The 12,873-nt window shown below is 46.9% G+C and overlaps 1 protein-coding gene across 1 annotated transcript in view; it reads left to right on the forward strand.

The window, feature by feature from the left end:
- Positions 1 to 878: 878 nt before the first annotated feature.
- Positions 879 to 12,873, forward strand: part of USP19 (ubiquitin specific peptidase 19) — a gene marked incomplete in the record, with an annotated part of 118,715 nt that continues 106,720 nt past the window's right edge. The window contains 2 exon segments of the mRNA XM_077451658.1: positions 879 to 1,185; positions 7,186 to 7,314. Coding sequence (XP_077307784.1) covers positions 1,044 to 1,185; positions 7,186 to 7,314 — 271 coding nt within the window.

The raw sequence follows: 12,873 nt of genomic DNA on the forward strand, positions 1-12,873 counted from the left end.
TTCTGTTGTGGCCGTTGACATCATCATTGTGGGCAAGTGAAGCCCAATCGATATCTCTTCCTGTGTTAGCTTTGGAGAGGTGCTTGCTGGATAGCATGCTGGATAACAGCATGCACCTCTCATTCTCGCGCATGCGCAATTCACCGGCCGTACCCCCGATTTTCTAAAGATGCCATAACAACGGGCAGCGACGGAGGAGGAAGGTCCCGTCCCGTTGTTATGGCAACATCACAGTACTGCCTACAGACTCCTGGGAAATGACGACACATAATTTCTTAGGTGCGCAGGCAAGGGAGGAAGTGACGAGGAGCTCCGCGGACCAGGAAGTGGCAGATTAGGAGGACTACATAGCAACAGGGTGATTCTGGTAAGTATATATAAAAAAAAAAAAAAAAAAAAAAATTCCTCAAATTTTTTTTTTTTTTTTTAATAGGTTTAGAGGAGTCCAATTCTGAAAAAAAAAATTTCAGGGTGGAACTCCGCTTTAAGACTAGATGGGCAGGAGAACAAATTGCTTGGCAGGTAGACCTCTCCTTTTCATATGTCTGTCTAGTCGTCTTTGCTTTCACCTGTTTGCCTGCTGTTCAGCTGCAGCCTGAAGGCCCTTGGTCACTGGGCACCTGTAGGCACCTTCAGCCAAGAGATCAGGGGAGTACACACGGGTACAGCCACTGGTGCAGGTATTCTTTTGTGTGCGCCTCCCTCCTTTCCACTTCTAGCATGAACATGAATGCTCTGGCAGTGCAAGGTTTCATACCTAGGGCTGCTCTTGAACATCTTCAGAAGGTCTAAACCTTCTGTATGGCCAGCTGAAGGTAGACTAGACTATTTAGACAGGTTTTTTTTTTTCTTTTTTTCTTGCTTTTGATGATATGACAGTACTGAGTGTTGTCATTGTCTCTCCGCAGATTATTTCTTCCTTGACGGAGCGTCTACCCACAGAGAGTCGCCAAGATAGCTGGCCCAGGTAGAAAACGTCGAACCCTGACCCAGACACCGTTACAGACCCTGGGGGCCCCTTTGTTTCCATCAAGCGGCAGAAGATGTCCCATCCTGCCGAGGGCGCCGGGCAGAGAAAGGTGACGCGTGGAACCGAAGATGGCGTCAACAGAAAGAAGCAGAAAGATCGCATCAACCAGGAAAGCAAAGAAGGCAAGATGGTGTCCGGCGGTGAAACCAAGAAAGGTCGGTAACGGAAGGCTGCCTCTTTTTAGCCAATTTAGGGCTAAACGCCCATCAACTGCCACCAGCTGACCAATCGGAGTTCCTTAAAGCCCCATACACACTATCAGATTTTCTGCTGATTTTTTTTCCATCAGATTTACCAAAACCGTATAATATGAGGTCAAACCTTAGGGGTTTCAATGTGTATGCAATCAGGCAGGCTCTTCCACTACATGGTTTTGGTAAACCTGAAGGAAAAAATCAGCAGACAATCTGATAGTGTGTATGGAGCTTAAGGCTACTTTCACACTGGGGCGGTACCGCTGTTATAGCAGGGCCTCTTCGTTTGCTAGAGGGGCGCTTTTAAACCCCTGCTAGTGGCCGAAGAAAGGGTTAAAAGGGTCACGTGACGGCGCTGCCGAAGCGCTTTGCAGGTGCTGCTGAATCAGTTTGCAGGCGCTGCCCGTTAATTTCAATGGGCAGGGCGTTTTGAGAGCGGTGTATACACCGCTCCCGCACCGCCCCAAAGATTCTGCTTGCAGGACTTTTTTTCCCGTTCTGCAAGAGCATTTCCCCAGTCTGAAAGCTATTTTTAGCGCTAAAACGCTTGAAAAGCGCTCTAGTGGGAAAGGAGTCTTACTGGGGAGGGGGTAAAGCCTCATACACACGATCGGATTTTCCGACGGGAAATGTTGGATGTGAGGTTGTTGGGGGGGGAATCTGCCGGACGATTGTCGGACTTTCCGCCAACAAATGTTGGCTAGCATGTTCTCAAATTTTCCTCCAACAAATGTGTGTTGTCGGAATTTCCGAGCGTGTGTACACAAGTCCGTCGGACAAAAGTCCAAAGTGCAAACACGCATGCTCTGAAGCAAGGACGACCCAGAAGCGGTCGGTCTTGTAAACCAGCGTTCGTAATGGAGAATTAACATTTGTGATGCGGCAAATTATGAAATCTGGAAATGCAGCGCACAATTCTCTTCTTCTATAATGGGATAATAATGAAGCTGCTTTGCTGGTGATACTGATGGAGTTATTGCAAACAAATTTTCAATGGCTTTTTTTTTTTTCTTCTAGTGATCTCAAGAATAATATTATGTTTTTTTTTTTATTTATTTTTTTTGTGTTGGCAAGTTACCACAACACAGTTACCCATAGTTTTTAACCACTTCAATACAGGGCACTTTCGCCCCCTTCCTTCCCAGCCCAATTTTTAGCTTTCATCGCTCTAGCGCTTTCAGTGACAATTGCGCGGTCAAATTTTTATCATTTTGTTCGCACAAATAGAGCTTTATTTTGGTGGTATTCACGACTCTTTTTTTTTTTTTTTTTTTTTTTTTTTTTTTTTTTTTTTTGCGATTATAAGCGCAAAAAAAGCGGGAAATTTGGAAAAAAAATATTTTCTTTTTTCTATTTTAAAAGAAATCCAACAAAATCAAATTTTGTCATAAATTTAAGCCAAAATGTATTCTGCTACATGTTTTTGGTAAAAAAAATTCCGTTAAGTGTATAATAATTGGTCTGCGTGATCACGGACATATGTACGCAAATGATCATGTACATATGTGTGCTATCTGGCAATAGCAGCAAAAAGTGCATTCTATGCATCCAAAAAAATAGAAAATATACCAAATCAAAATTCAACCAAAAAAATGTCATAACAATAACTCCAAGGCCAATAATAAATAACACGTTATCACCTCCGATTCCGCAACATGGCTGGTTGATGAGATTCAGAAACGAACTGAAAAGTGCGAATCAACACTCGCCAAACGTCTACTAACACGAGAATTAGAAGAAGCAGCCCAAAGGGTGGCGCTAAAGAGCTGAAAAAACACGTAGTACCTCTCTACGTTCGGAATTGTTGGCCAACATTTGTGTGGCCGTGTATATGCAAGAAAAGTTTGAGCCAACGCCCTTTGAACAAAATTCCAGTGTTGTTGTCGGAAAGTCCGATCGTGTGTACAGGGCTTTAGTCTTATCGGACAAGGTATTGGTAGTTGCTTAAGGCCGCCTTTCACACTTATGCAACTCGTCCTTCGAATTGGAACTGCAAAGTTGCATGACACGCCGTACCCCATGATTTCCAATGAGTGCCGTTCATATCTGTGTGACTTCAAAGTAGTCCCTGCACTGCTTTGGTGTGACTTTGAGGTGACTGGAGGTCCATAGATCTGAAGATTACACAGGCATTGCTTCACGTTGCGTGACTTTCAGGGCGCACTAATGTGAAAGGGGCTTCAAGCGGAACTTTACCCATAACAAGTAACAAATAATGTTTAGCCAGGAGAAAACATTCCACATTAATAATTATGCTACCAACGTTAGTGCATGCTGTAAGTTGCCTCCAGCGTTGTTCCTGTTAGGCGAGCTGTCACCATGGCATTGCAGGACAAGTCAGCTCCTTGTGGTTATCGCCAAGCTACTGTAAACAAATGACGTTGTTTTTCACATTCAGTTACCAGACACACAGAGGAATGAGCTACCAATGCTTAGTCTAAAAATAAAAAATTAAGAAAGTGTTCTACTTAAACGGCCAAGTCTGAGTGAATGCCAGTCATGACATAACAGAACAAGGTTTAAAGCTAAATTCCAGCAATTCAGCTCCTTAAGTCCAAGGAGGTGCATGACCTCTCCTTGGCTTAAATTATTTGCATCTTGACAGTTTTTTTATTTTTTATTTTTTGCACTCCTGGAAGACAGCTATCGCTGTATTTTCAGAGCCCAACGCTGGTTCTTTCAGGTCTAAGCATCCTCAGCATTATAGTCGGTGCAGGTGCAATGCCTGCCCCTTCCCTCCTCCTGCTCAATTTAAAACCTTTTGTATTAATGTAAACTCGTTCATAAAATACAAAGGCTTACTTGCATGGGCAGCAGAGGGGAAAGGGATGGGCGTAGCTGCTCTGTGTGCCTCTATAGAGAGAAATTCAGGGGATGCCATGCACCTCCTTGGTACTTCACTCACAACGTGCCTGCACTTTTTTACAAAGTGGCTGAATTTCTGGAATTCTGCTTTTAAATCTCCCTTCATTTTGCGATCTTCTTTCTGTGTATTAGTCTTAAAGTATAACTAAATGCAAAACTTTTTTTTTTTTTTTAGAACACCTGTCAGTTTTTATTGCTGTCTGTCTTCCAGTTAAAGGGGTTGTAAAGGTAAATGTTTTTTCACCTTAATGCATTCTATGCATTAAGGTGAAAAAACATATCACACTGCCGGCAGCCCCAGTCCCCCCGTTTTTACTTACCTGACCCCTCGAAAGTCCCGCGCTCGCCCCCCGCCGTCCTCTTCGCCGCTCAGCCTGGCCGCTGATTGGCTGGAGTGGATGGATTGAAAGCAGCGCAGCCATTGGCTGGCGCTGCTGTCAATCACATCCAATGACGTGGCGCGCCGGGGGGCGGGTCCGTGTGATATGGGAGCGCGCCCGCAGGTGCTTCTCGCCATGCGATTGAGCTCGCATGAACGTGAGAAGTACCTGCGGGAGGAAGCCGAGACAGTCACCGAGGGACACCAAAAGAGCAGGTTCTGGGCCACTCTGTGCAAAACGAGCTGCACAGTGGAGGTAAGTATAATATGTTTGTTATTTAAAAAAAAAAAAAATACAATCCCTTTAAGGAGATTTCCCCCCTCTCTGTCCTGTGTACCATTATCCTTGAAAGGGAAAGTAAAGAAAATCCCAAATTTTGGGTTGCTCCCAGAAACTTAATAGAGGGGAAATCTTCCAATGGGGACACTAGTTAAAGAGGAAGTAAACCCTGATGGGTTTACTTCCTCTTTCATTCCCTGCAAAGGCAAAGCATAATGGACTACTATGCATCGCATAGTAGTCCATTATGTGTCACTTACCTGACACAGGAGCCAGCGAAGTCACCGCTGTCCCCTGTAGTCCGGCGCATCCATCTTCTCGGTGGGGTCTTGCAGCTCCGCTGCTGTCATTTGGCGAAGCCGCGATGACGTCACTCCCGCGCATGCACACGCGAGCCGACACTCAGTGCACCTGCGCGCCGCTGTCTACGGCGCATGCGCCATAGACAGCGGTGCCTGTCTTCGGGCAGATATCTCCTAAACCGTGTAGGTTTAGGAGATATTTCTTGGACCTACAGGTAAGCCTTAATCTAGGCTTACCTGTAGGTCAAAGTGTGTTGTAAGGGTTTACAACCACTTTAAGTGACCTGGGGTTCCCTAAGGGATTCCCTTAATTTGCAGGGATTTCCTCTCGCATTCATGTTTAGCTGTGGGACAGGAAGTGAAGGGAAATCTCCACAATGGGACACAGATAACAAAAAAATAAAAAAATCAGACAGGGGTTATAACCCTCTCTTGCGCTATCCAAAGAGAAGTCTTAACGGCAGAGCTATGCAGATTTCTCAACATAAAAAAAAATAAAAAGGTCTCTTGGTGAGAAGTTTGTTTTGGTTTCTAAGTATTGGATGATTGCTAGTATAATAATTAGCTGACCTTGTAAACCAATCGAGCCAGACCAGTTTGTCTGAGCCCAACCCGTGTTGACTTTATTGGGAGTTGGTAGCAGGCATGCTCTGTGAAGTACAGGAAGTAAAGCTGCCTTTTGTCTTATTTGAAGGCCAGCAAATCACCTGATGACGGTTACATTTTCAAAGAATCGTCCTTCCCGAAGTACGCAAGGCTGAAAGAGCATAGTCCAGCGTCGATCCCTTTTTTACTTGGGTTTAATGCCCCCAAAGCTGATGCAGCGTCCGTAAATTTTAAATCCCTGCTCTTCTTCCTCAGCACAGATCGGATTAATTCGGATTGGTCTGCGCCGGTGTTCTGTCAAAAAGTGTCCGGCCATCGGATAGTGTCCGCCCCGTACTACGCAGGCGCAGTGCTTGCGCAGTACGGAGGACAAGGAGATTCCGAAAGTCTCAGAAGAAGAACGGCGCCTGCGCACTGAGTCCAGGTGCAAGCCCCACCATCTAAGTGGACATACGGTGGCACATAGTAACAGGGCCCCTCGCGGCTTTGCTTCGCTCTGCTATTTTTTATTCTAACTCTATGTCCACTTGGATGGTGGGGCTTGAACCTGGACTCACTGCGCAGGCGGCGTTTATCTTTGGAGATGTTCGGCTTCTCCTTGTCCTCTGTACTGCGCAAGTGCAGTACAGGGCGGACACTATCCGATAGGGGACACTATTCGACAAATCACCGGCACAGCACATCGCTCTGATCCCTCCAATAGGGCTCTACACCAGGGGTGCCCATGTTAAATAAAAACAAAGATAAATTCACAGCTCAACTTGCCAACCAGCCAGCAGCAAACTGTAATTGTCTTGTATAACGGTTCATGTTAAAGCGGAGTTCCACACATTGTTTTGTTTATTAAAAGTCAGCACCTACAAAAAGTGGAGCTACCGACTTTTAATAAACAGACGCTCTCCTGTCCCACGGTCCAGCGATGCTGCCGCCCGAAGCCTCGATCCTCTACGCCGGCGCTGTCATAGCCACTGTGGGCACCCGGCCGTGACAGCTTTTGGCTTCACGGCCATGCACGCACTGCGCATGCGTGAGTCACGCTGCATCCTGCTAGTGGCCAGGCAATCTGCTGGGACCTGTCACGTGTCCCAGAAGATTGCTGGCAGGGAGGGGCTGCCTAGGCCACGAGTGACTTCATGCAATGCAGTGCTGGCTGGTCCGTGCGAGTGTTTGAGCGGCGTGTGTTTCAAGGTAGTAGGCTTTTTGTGCTTACAGAAACGTCTGCTGCAAGTCGCTGTGAGCCAACTGATCTTCACAGACCAGGAGAGGGGGAGGCTTCTATGGAGCTGTTCATGCTTTTTTACACCGGATGTTTGTGAGTGCAGCCCTCGTTTCTATATATTGCATTTTATCAATTAAACGGTAATATACTAGGGCTGGCGTGCGCTCTTTCTTGCTTTATATACTTACGGAATGCAAGTAGCATGATGACCAGTGTGAAGTTTCTAGTCCGTGAAACCGTGCTTTCAGTCATGTGGTGATTAGTAAATGCCTGTCTTGATTTGCTAAATCCATTATGTTCTGTTTTTCAGAAATGATGATTGATTGGAAGCAGAACTCTGAGGAAATTATCGTTAGACTGAACACCGGTCCGGGAGCTTTAATTGTGGAGGATGTCAAGACAGCATTTACAGACACTGACTGTGTCATCAATTTGCCAGGTAAGCTTTACGATTATCCAGAGTGGATTAATTTCTGCACAAGCTTCTACTTGCAAACAGCCGTTCCTGTTTGTATTGCTTCTGTGCAGCTTCAGCATCATTGTGTCTCATGACCCCGTATTCTGCCAGATCCCAGGTGCATGTCCTCTGCACTGTATTGGCAACATTTGATGGACAGATTAGGTCACTACCTATCAGCTTAGTGTACCTATAGCGGTGTAGTTTGGCCATCCTTTAAAGTGAATGTATACCCGCTTTCACATTTTTTACCTACAGGTAAGCCTATAATGAGCCTTGCCTGTAGGTAAAATGAATATCTCTTAAACCAGTACGATTAAGAAGATATTCACCTTGGATGCAGCCACAGACGTTGGCATGCGCACTGAAGGAACGGCCTGCTTGTGCCGTTTCTTTAGGGCCCGTGCCGTGACCGGCAGCTCCAGTGCGCATGCGAGGGAGTGACGTAATCGCAGCTCCGGCCTATCATACTGCAATCATAGTACAAACTTGGAAACACGTTGGCCCTGTCGGCGGTGTGCCGGTGTTCTGCCGTATAGTGTCCGGCCATCAAATAGTGTCCGGACCGTAGCAGGCGAAGCTTCGGAAAATCTCTGAAGCTGAACGGCGCCTGCGCCGTGAGTGGAGGTGGTAGCCCCACCATCCAAGCGGACATAGGGTTGTGAATATTAGAGGGCCCCTCGCGGGCGAGCTTCGCTTGCCACGCTTCGGGCTCGGCCTCGCTGCGCTCGGCTCTTTTTTTTTTATTCCTTCTCTGTCCACTTGGATAGTGGGGATAGAACCTGGACTCGCGGCGCAAGCGCCGTTCATCCTCGGCAATTTTTGGAATCTGTGTTGCTGTGTACTGCGCATGCGCAGTACACAGCGGACACTATCCGATGGAGGACGTTATTTGACAAGACTCCGGCACCAATCCAGGGCATCGTTTTAAGGCAAGTATTTCATCATGAGCTAGTATGCGATGCATACTAGCTCATTATGCCTTTTTGTCTTGCAGGTTTTTTTTTTGTTTGTAAAGGGAATTATTCCTGCGCCTGATCAGGAAGAAGTATGATTGTTGTACCGCTGCACACACTGGAATGGGGTACTAGAACCCCAATAAAAGAAAAAAAGGGGGCAGAGCAGTAGTGATGCGCAGTACTATAGTGGAAAATCTGGCCGGAACAGGTTAATAGGTGCACTAGGCTCTCAAATGGTTAGATAATAAATATAGTGTCTTTCGTCCTAAAAAGTGCTATATAAGAACATAAAAGCCAATATGTGTTTGAAAAATAGTGAGGAGCCCTCACAGCTGTACCGTAATAATATTTTGAGTAAAACTCATGTGAATGTTCAGAAAATTTCAATACTTCTCTGCCCCCCTTTTTTTTTTTTTTTTTTTTTTTTTTTGTGTGGAGGTTTACAACCTCTCCTAAGATAAAAATCTTCTGTGTGCAGCAGCCACCCCAGCGCCTCCTAATACTATTGAAGGACTCGTGCAGCTTGGCGTGTAAATTGCCATCATCCCTATATACACGAACAAGTAAGTACCTCCAGAGATGGGATTTTTAATGCAATTTTGAAATACAAAAGATGTATATATTCATAAAAGTTTTATTATTACAAAAACATCAACATGATAAGATTCCCAAATAAGGGTAAGGCCTCTTTCACACGGGGCGGATCAGTAATGATCTGCTTGCTCAGCGGGGATCGCTCCGTTGTCCCCGCTGAGCCGGCTGCGGACAGGGCCGTCTCCCCACACTATGCAGGGACCGCCTTGTCAGCTCTCCGCTCTCCTCTATGGGGATCGGACGAGCACGGACCGTCTGTCCGTGTTCATCCGATCCGCTCTGCAGACGGATAGAAAAATAGGATTTTCCTCCGTCTGCAGAATCGGACTGTTGCGGAGGCGGACGAAATCGGGTGTCTGCGGATGCTCATCCGCAGACACCGCTATCCCATAGGGATAAATGTATGTCCGTATTTCATCCGCAAACGGATGGATGAAATACAGACATATCGTCCGCATGTGTGAAAGGGGCCTAATGCAACAGAGAAAACATGTACATGTATCATAATATTGCATAGTGATCATCTAAAAAGTGGTAGCACCCCACTTCTCATGATTAAACCATCCATGCAAACTCCAAATGATGCTGAGTAGTGGGAATGTCCAAAGCATTTCGAAATGTGTATAAATTCATATCTTCAGGGACTAATACCACTTCTGAAAGTATAGTGTACAAATGCAGTTTAGAATCCAAAAATAAATACCATATGAACATTTTGACAATCATAGAATATCAAAACTTACATAGCCGCTATGTTATTGGAGAGAGCATTCCCTCAACCTCGATGGTTATCAAGAGCCGAAAAATAGCCTTTCACCACATAGAGGGACCACTGGAAGAAATCCATTGAAGGCAGCTAAAAACGGGGGGGGGGGGGGGGGGGGGGAATAGAGGGGAAGGCCAAATGTTCAGACTGCAAAGCTTGAGATATACATCTTTCGTATTTCAAAATTGCCTTAAAAATCCCATCTCTGAGGTACTTGTTCATTACACCCCCTAATACTTAACTGAGCTCCATCTCTGTCCAGCCATGTCCATGAGTCCCTCGTCCGTCCATGTCTTCCCCCCCCCCCCCCTGATTGGCTGAGACACAGCAGGAGCACCATTGGCTCCCGTGGCTTTCAATCAAAGCCAGATATCGAATTGGGAGAGAGAGGGGGCAGGACCGAACAGGCAGCTCCCATGTCTGAATTGACATATGGAGCTGCAGCTCGGATATCAAACTGCTTGCTGTGAGGGAAACTTGACAGGAGGGAGGGGCCAGCAGCAGCGAAGAGGGACCCGAGAAGAGGAAAATCTGGGCTGCTATGTGCAAAACCACTACACAGGGCAGGTAAGTATAACATGTTTTTTATAATTTTTTTTTTTTTTTTAAAAGAGACTTTACAATCACTTTAAGTAGAATTTAGCATAATGTTTAGTTTTAATTGTTCAGTTAGACCCCTTTCACACTGAGGGCTTTTTGCATTAAAAATAGCACCTGCAATCCGCCCTCACACAGCTGCTCCATTGTCTCCAGTGTGAAAGCTCAAAGGCTTTCACACTGGAGCGGTTGCGCTGGCAGGGCGTCAGGAAATGTCCTGCTAGCAGCTTCTTTGAAGCAGTTTACTGCTCCTCCACCGCTGCTCCCTACTGAAAATCAATGGGGCAGCGCAGCTATACCGCCTCCAAAACGCCGCTATTGCGGCACATTTCGGGCAGTTTTAACCCTTTCTCGGCTGCTAGCTGTGGTTAAAAGTGCTAGCGGCCCGAAATGCGCCACAAATCCAACGGTAAAACGCTACTAAAAATAGCGGCATTTTACGGCCGACGCTATTGGTGGCAGTGTGAAAGGGGTCGGGTCTTAGATTGGAGTATGTGCATGCATCAATCAAAGCTGGATCAACACCAGCCACAGGTGGTGGCTTCTCTGATCCTTTTCTGTAATTTAAAGCGGGGTTCCACCCTAAAGTGGAACTTCCGCTGATCGGAACCCTCCCCCCCTCCGGTGTCACAATTGGCACCTTACAGGGGGAGGGGGGTGGAGATACCTGTCAAAGACAGGTATTTACACCCACTTCCGGGCATAGACTCCCATGGAGTCTGTCATTTCCTGTCCTGCCGCGCTGTCTGCTGGGACACACACGGGTCCCAGTGACAGCGCGGACAATTCCTATTGCGCTGCGCGACTCGCGCATGCGCAGTAGGGAACCGGGAAGTGAAGCCGATTCGCTTCACTTCCTGATTCCCTCACCCAGATGGTGACAGCAGCAGCCGAGAGCCGAGCGATCGATCGGCCTCGGCTGCCGGCATCGCTGGAACCCGGGACAGGTGAGTGTCCATTTATTAAGTCAGCAAGCTGTAGTATTTATAGCTGCTGGCTTTTAATATTTTTTTTTTTAGGTGTAATCCCTCTTTAAAGTACTTAAAGCTCTTGTATGACAGGCTAAGCCAATGTCAAATCTGGTTACTATGTAATGCACAAGCCTCATAAGTAAGCAAACCACCTCTGATTGGGCCAGATCTTCTCACATGCTCCCTTTGCCAGACACTGCAGCTCACACGTGGGAGGGTTTCAGAAAAAGGAAGTGCTATGAATCTAGAAAGCGGTGGGTAAGCGTAAGCCAGGGTTTACACTAATGCGGTGCGGGACATGCCTGTAATTTGTACAGAAATTGCAGCACATTCCTGTGCAAGTTGCATGCGGTATCTCTGGGGTGTGATATGAACCATGGTTTGTATGGCTGAAATCGCACCGCGTTCGCACCACACCTCCTGCATGTTTTTTTTTTTTTCTCACTCCAGAATTGATGCGATCCGATTCTGCAAATTGCACTGCATTGTGCAAACGGATTTACGGGGTATCGTTAACATATAGTTGGTTAAGCCACTTGTGTAAAAAGCTCCCATCCCCTCTGTATTAGAACAATAAGTTCCCCTGTGTCTGTGTTGCATCTTAAATATGCTTATCTGTACTGATAGCACACCGTCTTCCTGCGATCAGTTGCCTCCTCTCTCCTCTGCCTGGCTGACTTCCAGTGGGCTGGGCCAAGCCCTACCGCTGACGTCACCCGGAGAGGAGAGACAGAGCCGAGTGAGTCACATGATCACAGGAAGACGCTGTGTTATCGGTACAGATAAATAATAATTAAGAGATAAAAACAGACACAGGTGACTAATACAGAGGGGATGGGAGCTTTCTATACAAGTGGCTTAACAACTACTTTAACGATACCCTGTAAATTGGTTTGCAAAACACAGTGCATTTTGCAGACTAGTAGGAGAGCGGCAACATGGGGGGGGGGGGGTTAGGGGGTCACTGACAGAGCAGACAAGTCAGAGAGGGGTGGGGGGAGAGGGTGGAGGAGAGGACACAGGAAACAATAGAGCAGGGCTGTGTATTACGGAGGTACGTACGCTGACAGCCGCGTCAGGGCTCAGTAGCCCAGATGTATTGTGCTCAGTAGCCCAGATGTATTGTGCTCAGTAGCCCAGATGTATTGTGCTCAGTAGCCCAGATGTATTGTGCTCAGTAGCCCAGATGTATTGTGCTCAGTAGCCCAGATGTATTGTGCTCAGTAGCCCAGATGTATTGTGCTCAGTAGCCCTGATGTATTGTGCTCAGTAGCCCTGATGTATTGTGCTCAGTAGCCCTGATGTATCGTGCTCAGCAGCCCTGATGTATCGTGCTCAGCAGCCCTGATGTATCGTGCTCAGCAGCCCTGATGTATCGTGCTCAGCAGCCCTGATGTATCGTGCTCAGCAGCCCTGATGTATCGTGCTCAGCAGCCCTGATGTATCGTGCTCAGCAGCCCTGATGTATCGTGCTCAGCAGCCCTGATGTATCGTGCTCAGCAGCCCTGATGTATCGTGCTCAGCAGCCCTGATGTATCGTGCTCAGCAGCCCTGATGTATCGTGCTCAGCAGCCCTGATGTATCGTGCTCAGCAGCCCTGATGTATCGTGCTCAGCAGCCCTGATGTATCGTGCTCAGCAGCCCTGATGTATCG

The sequence above is a fragment of the Lithobates pipiens genome, unplaced genomic scaffold (assembly GCF_037356315.1).
Source record: "Lithobates pipiens isolate NorthernLeopardFrog02 unplaced genomic scaffold, aLitPip1_a1.2 Scaffold_23, whole genome shotgun sequence".
In the NCBI taxonomy this organism is placed as follows: domain Eukaryota; kingdom Metazoa; phylum Chordata; class Amphibia; order Anura; family Ranidae; genus Lithobates; species Lithobates pipiens.